We start from the raw sequence: 15,405 nt of genomic DNA, 5'->3' as shown, positions 1-15,405 counted from the left end.
GGGGCCCGGACCCCACCGCCGGCGGGCACTGGCTGAGCTCCGAGGCCGAGAGCCGGCCGCGGGGCCGCGCGGGAGGGGTCGGGGCCGCTGGGGGCGGCGGCGGCCGGCTCGGGGCTCCCCCCCCGCCCGCGCTCGCCGCGGCGGTGGTGCGTCCCGGAGGTTACCGGAAGTGGCCGCGCTCGGCGCTGCCATGTTGAGGAGCCGCCGCTGCCGCTGCCGCCGCCGCCGCCGCCGCCGCTTTGTTGTCGCCTCCTCCGGCTGAGGAGGCGCCCCGAGCGGGGGGAGTGGGGAGGAGGGGGGTCGGCCGCCGCAGCCATGGAGGCCAACTGGACCGCGTTCCTGTTCCAGGTACTGGGGCCCCCCCGGGGGGGGCACGGGGGGGACAGGGGGGCCGGGCCCGGGGCTGGCGGGCGGGCGGGCGGGCGCTCCTCCTCCCTCCCTCCCGGCCCCGCTCTTCGGCCCGGCCTTAATCCCCCTTTGTTTTTCCGCCCGCCCGCCCGTGCGGAGCGGGGCTGCTGAGGGGAAAGGAGGCAGCCTCGCGGGGCGCGGGGGAGAAAGCAGGCCTCGGGGTGACCCCCGGGCCCCCCCAGCACACACACGCACACGCACACACCCTTCGCTCCCGCCCCGGAGGGGAAGGGAGGAGGCCGGCCGCTGTCACCGCCCGCGGCCCGGAGAAAGGAGGGCGCCGGGCCGCTGGAGAGCGCGGTCCGCTTGGCCGCGGCGCGCCGGGCCGGGGCCCACGCCGTGGGGTGAGGGGGTCCCCGGGTCCCACTCAGTCCCCCCCTGCTTGGTCTGTCTGTCGCTCGCTCTCCGTTCTTTCCGCCTCTCTTTTTGTGCGTGTGTTGACTTTCTGACACCCCCCCTCCCCGTCCCCGCGAATAGCGGGTATCCCTGGGCTCCCCGCCACTCCCCCTTCCCGCCGCCCCCCTCGTGTTTACCCAGTTGGGGGTGTTGTGACTGTGTGTCCCCTCCCCAAACTTTTTCACTGGCTTTACGTGTTTTCTCTCGCAAGCCTCCGCCGAGCCTTGGCAGCTGACACCCGCTCCCTCTGTCCAGCTCTCCCGCCGTCCCATTCAGCCCGGGGAATCCCCCGGCCGAGGGGAGGGGTGCGGGGGGGCCAGGACGCGGGGAGGCCCCACCTTCTCCCGGGGCGCGCTTCTCTCTCGTCCCACCTCGAGCGTCTCCTCCAGCCAAGTGGGGGAGATGGCAAGTGGAGAGAGCAAACAAAGTCCGCTTACAAAGCCCCCAGATGAGTCATTCGTGGGGTGTTGGTCTTCATTTTTTGCAAGAAACTTGAAGGTGACTGTAGCCGATACGTTGGCAGTCCTCTTGTCGGCCCACTTGAGGTGGGGACCCCTATTTAGAAGACCGAGAACTTTTTCTTTTTTTTTTTTTTTCTGCTCCGTTTCTGTTTGCAAACGAAGCACTTGGTGGGCAGTAGTAATGAGCTCACGGGGAAACTTTGGAACCGGAGGCTAGGAAGCTCGTCACTTTAAGTGCGTTCTTCCCGCCTCTTTGAGTTATTTTCCTTCTTTGAATAACTTCGCGAAATCCCAAACGCATAGCTTGGGTGCTTGAAACCTTTTGTGACTAACCAAGAACGGATGCAGAATTTTCAAAAATAATCCTCCCACCCCCCTGGACCCATCCCAGTGGAGTTAATATAGGGAACTGGATAATTCAAACGTTTCCTATTGTGTAGAGATGGTTTATTGTTTGAAGACATATTCTTTCGAATGTAATTTGCTTTTTAAATAACTGTTGTATTATATTCAGGCTTCTTAAAATTGAGCATACTCAAAATTATGGAATTCACTAACTTGGCCTTTTTCTCATTCTGATCTAGTATTGTTTTAACGTGCTTTGATGAGCTTGATAATGAGATAAGTCAACTTAAAAATGCATTGGAAAAGAAATGATATATAACCAGCTTGCATCCAGGTTGGTGTGAAGGTGGCAAATGCCCTCTTGAGAAAAAGCTTTCAAATGGTCATTTTAAAATATGGGATTAATGGGCCACTGAAGTGATTTTTCACGTGAGGAATGACTTAGATTTACCATATTACACGTGCTCTCTCTTAATGGAGATTGGAAAAAATTGAGAGTTCTTTATGTAAAAGAAAACCCCCTTACTGATTTTTGGAAAACTGTTGAAAAATCTTTTGGAATACTTTTATTATTCTTTTCCTGGGGAAGCAAATGCCAAGCATTTATTGATCAACTTTTTAATTAGATTTTATATTATTTAATTTTTTTCAGCTATTAAAATCTTTTTTTCCACCTGATGGAGAAGTGTGAAAGCTAATATTTGATCCTGGGCTTGGCAATGTGTGCAGTGATAATTTAGAGCCGAGGACAGTTGAATGGGTAAAGAGAATATTTCAGTCTTTTCTCTGGAAAGGTATGAATAGACTTACTCAGTTCCAGTTTTAAGTAATTTTCACTGGGGAAATGGAGAGTTGGACTCTCTTGTTGTTTCCTGGAGCATCTTACTGAATTTATATTTTAAAACAATTTTAATACCTGCTTGCTTTCCAAATAACCTGGTGGAAAGTGAAAGCCATAGCTGTTAAAATGTTTGATGGATGATTCTCCTAACAGGACATTCAAGATATGACTCACTGATGCTAATTTCTTTCAGTACAAAATCTTTTACCCTCTGGCACTGGAGATTTCATGGTGCCACATCCTACCACCTTGGGTGATGAAGTAACATTTCTGTTTTGTTTTTGCCAGCCCCATAAGAAAGCTTGGGCAGGGTTTTAAAAAAGAAAAAAAGCTTTGCTATTGAAAGAGATGGGAGATAAATTTTGGTTTGATGATGCTAGTCAAATAAAAGTCTACGCAGAAGTTATATATTTTTTTAAATCACCTAACTGAAGACAGGCCATGGTTGTTATTTTACTCTGTCTCTTCCCCAGAGAACAAGTTGGGGAAACCCAGTTCCCCTCTTAGAAGGCTTCATATAGAAGTGTGGGGATCCTAGGAATCCTCAGAGAGTGATTCCCGTAGTGGTCGAGGCATTCTACAGCATTTCACCCGAGAAGCAGGGACCTGGTGTGACCCTCGTGTGAGAGTGAGCGTCAGCAATGCTGTAAAAATACTTTATGTTGCCACAGACATCTGAATTGGTAAAATGGCAGTAAGTGCTTTTAGTACTCCCTCGAACTCACAGCTGTTTAGATTGAGAAATGCCTCTGAACACTATAAGTCTGAGCTTTGTCCAGAAGATTTGCGTTTCCTAGTATCTGATCTGATAGCCTTTGAAATTGTATATCTTGAGCTATCTTCAGCTATTAACCTTTTATATACTATATGGAAGCTTGGGTATCCTACACCAGGTTGGAGATGGGGTAAGATTAGAGTCCAAAATCTGTAAAAGTGTCTACTGAGGTCACTTGGGTAGATTCTGAAAATTATAGGAGCTCCCTAAATTAAATTAAAAGTGGACTGTAATTCAGTATGCGCACTAAGTCCAGAAAGAGAACTCATAAGTAAGCACACAAGGAAGATTCAGTCAAAATTATTAAATTGAAAATGGTAACTCAGTAATATCTCCTGATGATTTAGGGGAGTCTGGTTCTAGGCTTAGTTAACTATTGTGCTGCTATCAAGTAAATATGGGGCTATGTGGTAGATGTTCATATTCATCAAAAGAGGGGTGTGTGTGTGTGTGTGTGTGTGTGTGTGTGTGTGTGTGTCTTGTCTGTCTCCATGGTTTTTTCTCCTTAATGGAGTGAATTGTAGGACTTGCAATTATAGAGTACGAAGGGTAAATAAGTGTCTGGAGTCTCTAAGATGATGGGATGGACCCTTCCAAAGATGTTGTATCCTTAAAATATTTGGAACTCTTACCTCTGAGTACATATATCCTTTTAGGATTACAAAACTCAAGCATAGGGGCTCAGGGTTACTGTCAAGAGTTTCAAAATTCATGTTGATCAAGTACAAAATATTAGAAAGGACTATTTCAGGAATTTTTTTTGCCATCATTTCCTAAAGGTTTATCATTATGGAGGTATGGACAATTTTGGAAGAATCAAATCCAAGAAAGTACTCATAAATACCAAGAACCTGATCCACAATGAAATGTTGTTTTCAGTGCAGCTAAAGAAAATTTCCAAACAGTGTCCAGCCCCCAGTTTTGGAGGAGTGGAAAGCACTTTATAACAGCGAATGTCCAGTACTTTAACAGGACTTAGAACCACTGGAAGTAGATGAAAACAAAAGGAATTTAAATTATTTATATCTCATTTTCTCTTACTAGTTTGAGTTTAGGGTTTGAACTGTTGTTGCTAAAGGATGAGATGAGATGAACTGAAAAGCAACTGACAGGTGTCTACTGGGGGCTGCCTTCACAGACACCTTCCAGGTTTCATTTCAGCCAAATCTTTTAGTAGAATTAAGTGAAAACTTTAAAAGTAAACTTAACAACTGGCATATATAGTCAGAGAACTAGTGCCTGTCTTTTCCTAGGTAAAATAAACAAGTAGATGATAATATGTCTGTATGTGTATGTATGTGAGTGTGTGGCTTGTGCATCACTGCAGTAAGGTACTGTTAAACACTTAAGTCTGAAGTGTAATTTTTTTGACAAGTTATTTAAACTTGGTTTCAGCACTGACAGACTAAGGCAAACTGATTTCGTCAGCTGGTATATCCCTTATGAACCAGGGTGGTGTGTAGTTTAGTCAGCTGTTTGAAAGCAAGATCACTGTCAGCAACTTATTTGCAAAAGTTTTGTGTCTGTGCAGTGATTTTAAATGCTTTGTAATGGGAGCTCTGAGAGTAGCTAGGTAGTTGCTGGATCTCTGCCGCAGAGAGTAGCTTACAGGCTCATTGATTGTTTCTTCTGGTCACTGTTGTCTGAAGCATGTTGTATTTTGAGGGTCGTTGTGAGAGGCTGAGTTTCTGAAGTGTGAATGTTTGATTTTAGGCCCATGAAGCCTCCCATCACCAGCAGCAGGCAGCACAGAACAGTTTGCTGCCCCTTCTGAGCTCTGCTGTGGAGCCCCCTGATCAGAAACCATTGCTTCCAATACCGATAACTCAGAAACCTCAGGCTGCTCCAGAAACATTAAAGGATGCCATTGGGATTAAGAAAGAAAAGCCCAAAACTTCCTTTGTGTGCACTTACTGCAGTAAAGCTTTCAGGGACAGCTATCACCTGAGGCGCCACGAGTCCTGCCACACAGGCATCAAGCTGGTGTCCCGGCCAAAGAAAGCCCCCACCACAGTGGTCCCCCTCATCTCCACCATCGCTGGGGACAGCAGCCGAACTTCGCTGGTGTCGACCATCGCAGGCATCTTGTCCACAGTCACTACATCTTCCTCGGGCACCAACCCCAGCAGCAGTGCCAGCAGCACAGCTATGCCCGTGACCCAGTCTGTCAAGAAACCCAGTAAGCCTGTCAAGAAGAACCATGCGTGTGAGATGTGTGGGAAGGCCTTCCGAGACGTGTACCACCTCAACCGGCACAAGCTCTCCCATTCGGACGAAAAGCCCTTCGAGTGTCCTATTTGCAATCAGCGCTTCAAGAGAAAGGACCGCATGACGTACCACGTGAGGTCCCACGAAGGCGGCATCACCAAGCCCTATACCTGCAGTGTGTGTGGGAAAGGCTTTTCCAGGTAGTGCTCTTTGCTTTGTGTTTTTCCTATTATGGTATCAGTACAATCTCTAGATCTAGAATGTTTATGTGAGGCTAGATATGTGCAGGCCTGCCTTATTAGAGGAGGTTGGTGACAGATAAAGTATCATACCTCCAGGGCTAATTCCAGTTAGGTGTGGTTGATAAGTGTGGCATAGGGATTAACTAATTATTTCATTTAAGAAGTGCCTCGGTGGACTCAGGCCTTTATTCGGCATATCAATACCTCTTATCACTGCAAAACCAGTGCTGAATTTTCAGTTCAGTTGGGTGACTGGTCATGAGGTTCACTGCACAAATCAAGGAAACATATCCTGGAAGCTGGGATGACCTTGGATACTCTTAAAACTTTTAAGAGAGCGTGTTTTTCTATTCCTCTGTGGTTACTAACATTTCACTAATTCTCATTTGTAAAGGCTTTTTAAAGTTAATATTAATAGCAGTTGTCTCTGGCAAGTGGTAGTAAATTTGGGGTATTCTGTAACTGTAAAGAGCCAAGCCCTAGAATGATTTGATGTTGACTAGAAGAGAAAATTAACAAGGAAAGGACTAAGGCTTTTGTTTATGGTAAGAGAGGTAAGGAGGCTTGCACTGGGGGTGGGGGAGTTGGTAATTCTGCTAGCTTTCTTTAAAATGCCCCCCACCCGTATCTGCCAAGCATGTAAACATCACAGTAAGTAGCATTTCTCTATGTGTGTTCCATTACATCTTCTGTTGAAACTCTCTCTTTCACAGGCCTGACCACTTAAGCTGTCACGTAAAACATGTCCATTCAACAGAAAGACCCTTCAAATGCCAAGTAAGAGTTAAAATGACTTATCCTTAGTGTAGCGCTTAATGCACATTATCCAGAAGGTCTGAGCCAATCAAATCTGACCATTCTTGAGTAGTCTTAAAATCACTGACTTGAGTAAATGTGGTCCTTTTGAATTCTAGTTTTATAAAACATAAATGACAGCTTCTGTTTCTGGGAGGCAAGATCATTTAAAAATGTGAATAAATGTTGTTTTTGTTAAGCTACATTTCCTTTTTCTTGGGCAGCAGTGTTTAGTTATAAGAAAAAAGAAATGTATTGTCTTGCAAAGGTCACTGTGTATTTGAAATGAATGAAGTGCTTTAAATTAATTTCTGGGCTGATGGTTGAGGTGGTTTGAACTATAATAGAAGAAAACAGGAATGTTTTCCCAAATGTAACCACTTACTGGATTTTTGTCTACTATTGCCACATTGGAGCATTTTTAATGTCATAAATTATGGTAATGAAAAGTTTAAGAATCTTAATGAAATGACTCTGTTAGGTGTCAGTTATTCTGTTTTTTACACAGAAAGTCTTTTTGTGCTACTTTTAGTTAAATTTGTTACTAACATTTTATTAAGTAAATGATTTGAATTCTAAGAAAAATCCAGTTGGAGGAAGGAGACTAGTGTCATTGAGTGAGTACCTGCTATGAGGCCGTGGGCAGGCTCTTAATCCACCAGTAATTTTGTGAGGTAGGTATTACCTTCATTTTACAGATGAAATAAATTCAGATTGGTTAGCTAGGTTGCTGAGTATTACACTGTTCAGTGAGATAGGAAGCTGGATTTAAATCCAAGGTTGACGTACTCTACAGCTCACATCTTTTCACTACTCGTTTGATACTTTTTTCTTTCCCTCAAAATGTGGAGTCCAAAATTGACCAGGTGTTTTGTTATGAGTACAGTTTTACGTAAGACATGCAATTAAAACCCAACTGATTTCAGTCTGCTTGCTTACTTGGGTAGGGTAATGCCTTAGAATGTAACGTACTTTAAAATGAGTAGAACAGGATAGTCTATATTTAAAAAAAGTTTTCCTCCCTCATGCAGACATGCACTGCTGCCTTTGCCACCAAAGACAGGCTGCGGACGCACATGGTGCGCCATGAAGGCAAGGTGTCCTGTAACATCTGTGGGAAGCTCCTGAGCGCAGCATACATCACCAGCCACCTGAAGACGCACGGGCAGAGCCAAAGCATCAACTGTAACACCTGCAAACAGGGCATCAGCAAAAGTAGGCAGCACCTCGGCTCGTATTTTGTTTTCAGATTGTTGTGTTTCAGATTGATGGGAGTATAGATTTTTTTTTTAATAATATATTGAAGATATTTTCACTTGTGTTCTCAGGACTGTATTAATATTCATCTTACTTGTTTCCTCCTGTTACTAAAGTACACAAGTAGACGTCAGTGGAGAGTGTATGTTAGTGTTGGAAATACACTTAACATGCATGTATACAGGCAACACTGATAAACTCGCCACTAATTCTGCCTTTACTCCTGCACCGTCTACTAATAATACCCATCTCAGAGGAGCACAGTTTCCCTGCAGCTGTTTTTCAGTGTGTCCCTTCTTTCGGAGTTTGAATAGAAGGCTTTAGTTTGTTAGAATTGTGGCAGAAGTGCCTCCTAAGTCCTGATTGCATTAATAGCCTGTCCTCAATAACCTAAAGATAAAAGCAGTGTTAAATAATTTTACTTTCCAAACCCAAATGTATACAGAAAAGGTTTATCATATCCCTTGAAATGTTTAAATGCTTTGCTTACCTTAAATTCAGAGCCGGAGACAGAATATTCCACGGACCTGTGGATAAAATTCCGTACTTGCATTTACCGAGGCCTTTTCTTTAAGATCTCCCTAACCACTAGAAGAAAGTGTTTTCCTAATTCTGTATTCTGTTATATATGTGCTTTATGTGGCAGAAACATCAGATTCTCAAAATAGCTGGCCAAAAGTGAATGGGAAAGAATGCTAATGTGTTTTAATGTCATTTGTTTTTGCGTCTTTGTAAGTATGTTGGGTTTATTATCTAGCATGTCAAACTTTGTTAATTTTACAGAAATTTACTTTTAACGTACATTGTTGTGATCAAATAGCTTAAGTATATTAGATATTTTGATGAGCATTAAGTATTCCATGCTAATATTATTACCCAAGTTCAGTTTTGAAAGATACTTGCTTTTTAATGTAGCAAAGAATTCTTCTATATTGATTTTCCTTAGCTTTCTGGATTTTTTTTTTTTTTTTTCCCAATTTATCTATTTTGACCAATAGAGACATAGCCGCACAAAAGATGTACTGGAGTAAAAAAGTTATTGGGTCAAATGATAAAGATGGTAGAGGCGTGAGGAGTCAAGGTATCTAAGTTTTGGATTTTCGAAAAGTAGCCCACACTTTTTCAGGGTAAATATGGTTTGTCTGGTTTGTCTTTGGAGTAGCGTGCATGAGTGAAGAGACCAGCAACCAGAAGCAGCAGCAGCAGCAACAGCAGCAGCAGCAGCAGCAGCAGCAACAGCAACATGTGACAAGCTGGCCAGGGAAGCAGGTAGAGACATTGAGACTGTGGGAAGAAGCTGTCAAAGCAAGAAAGAAAGGTAAGATGAGGTGTCCGGTGCCCACAGCATGGCTGGAAAAGTGTTTGCATCTAGTGCATGCCAAGTAGCAAAGGAAAGTAGCCACAGCTCAGAGATTCCTACTTTATGGAAACACTTTATGGAGATGCTCTATGCTGGGAAGTATCTGGTTGAGTTACTAGCAGCAAAGCTTCTAAGCTTCTGGATAAAGTTTTCTTTTTCCTAGGAAATAAAAGTTCTCAGTTCTTCTTACCATGTTCTTTCTTTTGATTTACTTTTCGTTAAAATTTGGAGCCACGTCTGGTACTTTGCTATGTACACACAGAGTTCCTTTTTATGTTCTTTTTATGTCAGCCTCCATGCATTAAAGGCTCCTTTTTTTTTCTCTTTCTAAAATATTCTCACTCTTAGAGGTAGATGAACTATCCTGTGTACATAAGTTCGTTTTCTTACAACGGTGCTATTTTCTGCTCTTAATTTTTTTTTATTTTTTCTTCCCCCCCCATTTTCTGCTCTTTAGAGTTGTTTGTGAATCGTATTATTTTGTATGTATTTCAGACTCTGTAACGCCAGTGTCTTTTCTCTCAGTCTCACCCTTAATTTCTTTCAGTCTTGTCACTGGGGCTGGCATTAGCTTAACATGTGTGTACTTCAGTTGGTAGTGACTTGACTGTAATTGTTACTGAAATTTTGAGAATGGTTTGCTTTTCTCTCATATATATCTTATAAAGAAACAGTGGAGTATGTTTTCAACACAGCTTTTTAACTTCATAGCTATAGCTTTGGTTGTGAGGCGTTTCAGTTAAATCATTTTGTCAGAGTATCATCAGCCACAGGACAGATTGCTAAGTTCCTTTCTTCTTCCCTCTCCCTTGTCATGTCTTACTTGAAATTCTTGAGGAATCCCCTGCGTGTAGGCTCTGCTGTAATCCGTTTGCTGTGTAGTTCCTTCCACCCTCTGCTTTCGCGGAGTGCAGCTATTCCCTTCCTCTCAGATCCCTTCTGAGCAGCCTGGACTTGGATAAAGACAGAAGGGATAGCATTCTTTTCCATGCATCAGCTGGCATTGGACGGCTTCCCTGGTGGCTCAGAGGTGAAGAATCTGCCTGTAATGTAGGAGACACAGGCGACACGAGTTCAATCCCTGGGTCAGGAACATCCCCTGGAGGAGGACAGTTTTGCCTGGAGAGTCTCGGGGACAGAGGGGAGCCTAGCGGGCTCCAGTCCATAGGGTCGTAAAGAGTCGGACACGACTGGAGCGACCTAGCGCGCACTGGCGTTGGAGGAAAAGAAGGGAGCAGTTCAGGTGGGCTTTCCACTTGGCGCTGCTTACTTCTGTCTTCCGGATGGACATTGTCATTTTGATAGAAGGTTTTGTGATAGGCGGAGTGGAGAATGGCGGGTAGGGGAGGAAAGTGTGTCTGTGTGTCCATACCATGGTAATCGCTTGGTGGGTTGAAAACATTATGAAGGATATTTTACTCAGAGAAGAAGTAAAAGTGGTTAAGTTGCAGAGAAGGACAGGGTTAGATTCGAGAGAAAGCATGGTAGGGGCGCAGGGAGACGGAGGACGGGGGAGTGAAACTTCACGGGCTGCAGCAGGAGGAGAATGCTTTTAGCAGTGCTGCCATCGCCTCAGAAATGAGCTGGCTTCTCCCTCATTCTTTCTCTTTTTCTGCACGCTTCTGTTTGGTATTGTATTTCAGTGTGCTTGCACAATAAGACTCAGTTGTTTAGATCATCTTCTGATCTCCATGAAACAGAATGCTATTATAGTCCCATCTGTAATGTGAATCTCTTTGGAAATGGCCACTGGTGTTAGAAACTTCTGTGTTCATGTTAGTAAATGTCACATTTGGGGGAGAGGAGACTCCTGACCTGAAAACCTGAACTTGAATCAGCACGTCACTTTTAAATATTGGGTTTAAATAAGGTAATTCAGTTTCCAAACGTGGATGACAATCAGATCATCATTTCAGGAGCTTCTTAGATGTACACATTTCCCAGGTTCCATCTAAATCTCAAGATTGAACTTCTTGGGGAGCAATTTTTTATTTTTTAAGTGCTCCCTAGATAAATGATTTTGATCATCAGCCAGGTTTGGGAATCCCTGATAAGGAGTATGGAGCAGTGCCAAGGTTACATCATACTCATCAAGGAAGTGCTGCTCATTGACACAAGGGTCCACCTGAGATGATTTGACAACACGTGGCATGCGGGCAGACCTCTATCTTTAGTCTCAAATGCATTTCTCCATTTTGACAACCAAGTCACAGCACCCCCATCCATCTTCTTACTGCTCTTTGCTGACACACCAGCAGATGATGCTGAATTTTGGTTGAGGGGTGGAGTAGGGGGGTGTCACCCCAGAGGAAAGTTTTCCTTAAGAAGTGCTCAGGCTTTGCTGATAAGAAGGACCACTATCCCACAGCTCACTGCAGGGTCTGCTAGCCTCGCTAGTCCTCTTTGGCATGGTTGGTGGTTTGCCATATGTACAGTTAAATGTCACTGGGGGTAAAGTAGGTGATTATGTCAGTTTCAGAGAGAGAAAAATGAGAGGGGAGGAGAACATAAACCTACTGAGGGATGCTTGTTCTTTCTTAACATCATTAATAAATGCAAGCAGAAACAACAGGGTTATTTAAGATGATTTGTCTAAGACTGAAATAAACAGATGATTATTAAAATAGCTTGTTTTTCCATCCCTATCTAATGGATTTTTAAACCCTTAACAGAATGTGGCTTCACCTCTGAGAAAGCTTTAGAGTCCATAGCATCGAGAACACACCTCTATCTGCTAGTTACAGTGTGCCTTATAAGAAGGTTTTTCCAATTATCTGTTGTGTAACCATCAGCTCAGCTCTGTGTAAGCAAGCTCTTCTAGCCTGGCCTGCGGGTGCTTGGCTCTTCCCTGGAAAGTCTGTAGAACTCAGAGGAGCCGCATGAAGCGTAATGATAATACTTAGCCCTACTCGATATCTCTGCCTCGCAGAGTGCCTTGTAGAAATTACCTGATCTACCAGCATCATTGTGAGGTAGGTAAGTAAATCTGAACTTGAAACCAAAAGCATCAAGGCTAAGCCAGTTTGCTCAGTCCTTGTGGAAGGCCCAGTGTCAGAAAAGAGAACTGCCCTCACGCTGGGATTCCTGACCCCCAATTTTGTGCTCAGAAGGAGCCTCCCTTCCAGTTGACCATGGGCTAGAAAACTGTAATTTAACTTATTAAATGTTTGTCCTTTTTAATTAAAAGAAGTTGATTCAGAAACTGAATTGTGTTCACTGTGTTTAGAGTCTAAAGGCCCTTTTGTCTTCTTATTTTAGAAGCTGCTAACCTGTGCCAAACCTCCACGGCTGCTACGACACCTGTGACTCTCACTACTCCATTCAATATAACGTCCTCTGTGTCATCTGGGACTATGTCAAACCCAGTCACAGTGGCAGCTGCAATGAGCATGAGAAGTCCAGTAAATGTTTCAAGTGCTGTTAACATAACCAGCCCAATGAACATAGGGCATCCTGTGACTATAACCAGCCCATTATCCATGACCTCTCCTTTAACACTCACTACCCCCGTCAACCTGCCCACCCCCGTCACTGCCCCGGTGAATATAGCACACCCTGTCACGATCACGTCTCCAATGAACCTGCCCACGCCTATGACGTTAGCTGCCCCTCTCAATATAGCAATGAGACCTGTAGAGAGCATGCCTTTCTTACCCCAAGCTTTGCCTACATCACCACCTTGGTAAACAGTGTTATAAAATCAGAATATGGGATAAAGTAAATATTTACCAGCAACTTACTTTTAGTTTATTAAAGCAAAAAGTAAACCATGAAATTTGGAAATTTTATTAGTTAATTATAGTGTAGTAGCATTTTTCTCCAATTTGGCTGGGATTGTTCAAAGTAGGGTATGTATGTCACTTATCATTGGACCACTTTAGTTTAATCAGAAATTCCTTTTAGCTGACAGCATTGCTTAAACAGGATAGTAGTTGGCAAGATGAAACGTCAGAATTAAAACCAATCATAAAAAAGCAAAATCCATTTCAAAACAGCATTACTGTTTCTAATCCCAAGAAATCATTTTATTCTAAACACTAGCAGAGCTCTTCTCCCGAATTGAACAAGGTGGATGGCTGACTTTAACCTGAAGTTCTAAATCCGTGGATTGAGAGCTAGTGTAGAATTGTCTGTGTGTGTTTTCATGAGTAAATACATGCATTGTCGTAATAAAATGCATTTCAGAGAATATGCATTTTACCTTTGGGAATACGTTAATTTCAGGCAGCATTCCCTATGGGAAAGGTGATACCAGCTCTGATATGCAAAGCATATGATAATTTATCATTCTAACTTCAACATGTAATAGGGATTGTGACCTGATATTTGGAGATGTAAATATTGCTCAGCATACTAATCCTGATGAAATACAGCATTGTAGTCGACTTTCTTAAAAAATTAAAAAAAAAATATATATATATATACACATTGTGTTTTGGTAAGAAAAGGCCGCAACTGGCAGAGGAGAAGTCAGGTGTGCGGACAGGCAGACTCCTAACAAACGGATGCCAGCGGGACTCCTGTTCAGGGGTCACGGAGTACTTCGGAACAGTTAAAATGTATTTGCTTTAAATTGGAAGACGCTGGAGGCACTGGGATGTGATATGCCCCTCTCTCTCCCAATCAGAGCCTGTTGATGTTTCAACAGGGAAAGATGTGTTAGTTGCTCACTAGAGTTTATGTCTTATATTAAATTGTATACAGTTTTTATTCTAACCACTAACTAGGTAGTATGCCCCTTCAGAACAAGCAGAGTCTATCTTTTTTTAATTTCTCCTTCCATTTCTTAATCAAGTATTGTGCAGATTTGTTCAACTTTGTAAATACAGACATCACTTTTTTTTTCCTTTGAGAAAACACTTGTATCAGCTTTGTGGGGTTTTCAGGGAGACAGCTGTCTGCACTCCCTGTAGAAACCCAGCAATGATTGTGCACGTTAAGACATGTGCTTTTTATTTCTTAGCAGGATGTTTTTATCTCTGTACATAAAGTAGAAACCAAAAGCTAGGGAAACAGATACTCTCCACCATCATGCCAGACATTGATGTTTTTAAAGCATTGTGTTTTTTTAAAAAGTTACTAAAACCAAGACGCTGTGATTTTTTTTTTTAAGTTGCAATATGTTTTTGGGTTTTTTCCTTTTTTAATCTTGCAGTTAAGAGAAGTGGACATTAGTTGTGTTAATCTTGCAAAATGTTTGCAGGACTATCAAACTGGATGACTTCCATTTATGCCCCACTGTGTCAGTTCAAGCATCAAAATACCTTGCATCTGAGGCAGACTTCCTACATCAGGGACAGGTATCTGTGTGTCATTATACAAAGCAGTTCGAGGGGGTTGAACTACGTAGTAAAAAATAAAATAAATAGTACTTAGTGTAAAATAATTTTATAAATGATCTTTTGTACTTTAGGACATTAAATTGTACAACTTTTGTATATATAAAAGCTTAGGAACTTTCTGTTTAGCAGGAAGGCAACACATTCCTACACTTTTAATGTATATGTTTGTTATAATGTCCATGTAAACATGCCCTATGTTTGTGCCTTTTAATTAGTTTGTCTCAATAAACAAAATGTAGAGAAAAATATGTAGCTATGACTTTGTTACAACTGTTCCTATCCACAGTACCAAGATGGTTTGTTTTTAATATGTAGAGCATTATGTGTGGACTACTGGAAAGACTCGTGTAGGGAAGGCCCACGCATGGCCCTGCTGAGGCCTGGATTGGGCAGATAGTGGCCACATTTGGAGGAAGCCCATGTTTCCTGGCACGCAGGCCCAGTATGGGGTTCCGGCTCTGCTTAATGGGCCGTGTCGTCTCTGACAGCAGGCAATCCAGTCCTCCAGGATGGACACAGCCCAGCTTCCTCCACAATGGCCCAAGGAGCAGTCCTCAGTGGGGGCAGGTGTGGACCCTACCCCCAGGCTAGAGTGTGGTCGTCAGAACCCTGAAAGTATTAGTTCTTTAAAAAAAAAAAAAGATATATACTAGAAATGATTGCTTTATCAATTCATTGTATAATAAACAGGAGTGAGACTTCATTGTATGACTTCGGTTAAAATGCTATTTTGTATGCATCCTTTATTCACTCAAGCTTGTCTGCAATAATAAAGCCACGCCGTGTCTTCTTTGGGAGGGAGAGAGTTGGCAGGATGGAGGTGGCAGTGGGCTGCTGAAATGGTGGGCGTGGCGGGGGGGGGGGGCCACCAAAGTAGGTTGTGGTGAAATTCTCCTGTCTTGGAACTGGAATTGAGTTTTGATGCTGATGAACTGATTCAACCAAGTGTTGAAGGCACGACGGCCATCGCTCACA

At 43.2% G+C, this 15,405-nt stretch overlaps 1 protein-coding gene across 3 annotated transcripts; it reads left to right on the top strand.

The window, feature by feature from the left end:
* Positions 1-252: 252 nt before the first annotated feature.
* VEZF1 (vascular endothelial zinc finger 1) lies at positions 253-15,179 on the top strand. Of its 3 annotated transcripts, none has more exons than XM_068976982.1 (6): positions 253-348; positions 4,940-5,634; positions 6,390-6,453; positions 7,503-7,686; positions 8,891-9,046; positions 12,347-15,179. In XM_068976982.1, exons 1-6 carry the CDS (start codon positions 316-318, stop codon positions 12,772-12,774), a joined length of 1,560 nt encoding a protein of 519 aa, XP_068833083.1. In that variant the 5' UTR covers positions 253-315; the 3' UTR covers positions 12,775-15,179. The 3 variants fall into 3 exon arrangements, with proteins under 3 accessions (XP_068833083.1, XP_068833082.1, XP_068833084.1); XM_068976981.1 differs by having other exon boundaries at positions 7,485-7,686; XM_068976983.1 differs by lacking the exon at positions 253-348 and adding an exon at positions 3,023-3,145 and having other exon boundaries at positions 7,485-7,686.
* Positions 15,180-15,405: the final 226 nt, after the last annotated feature.

Source organism: Capricornis sumatraensis, chromosome 8 (assembly GCF_032405125.1).
Source record: "Capricornis sumatraensis isolate serow.1 chromosome 8, serow.2, whole genome shotgun sequence".
NCBI lineage: Eukaryota > Metazoa > Chordata > Mammalia > Artiodactyla > Bovidae > Capricornis > Capricornis sumatraensis.
This window is presented reverse-complemented; position numbering and strand designations above follow the sequence as displayed.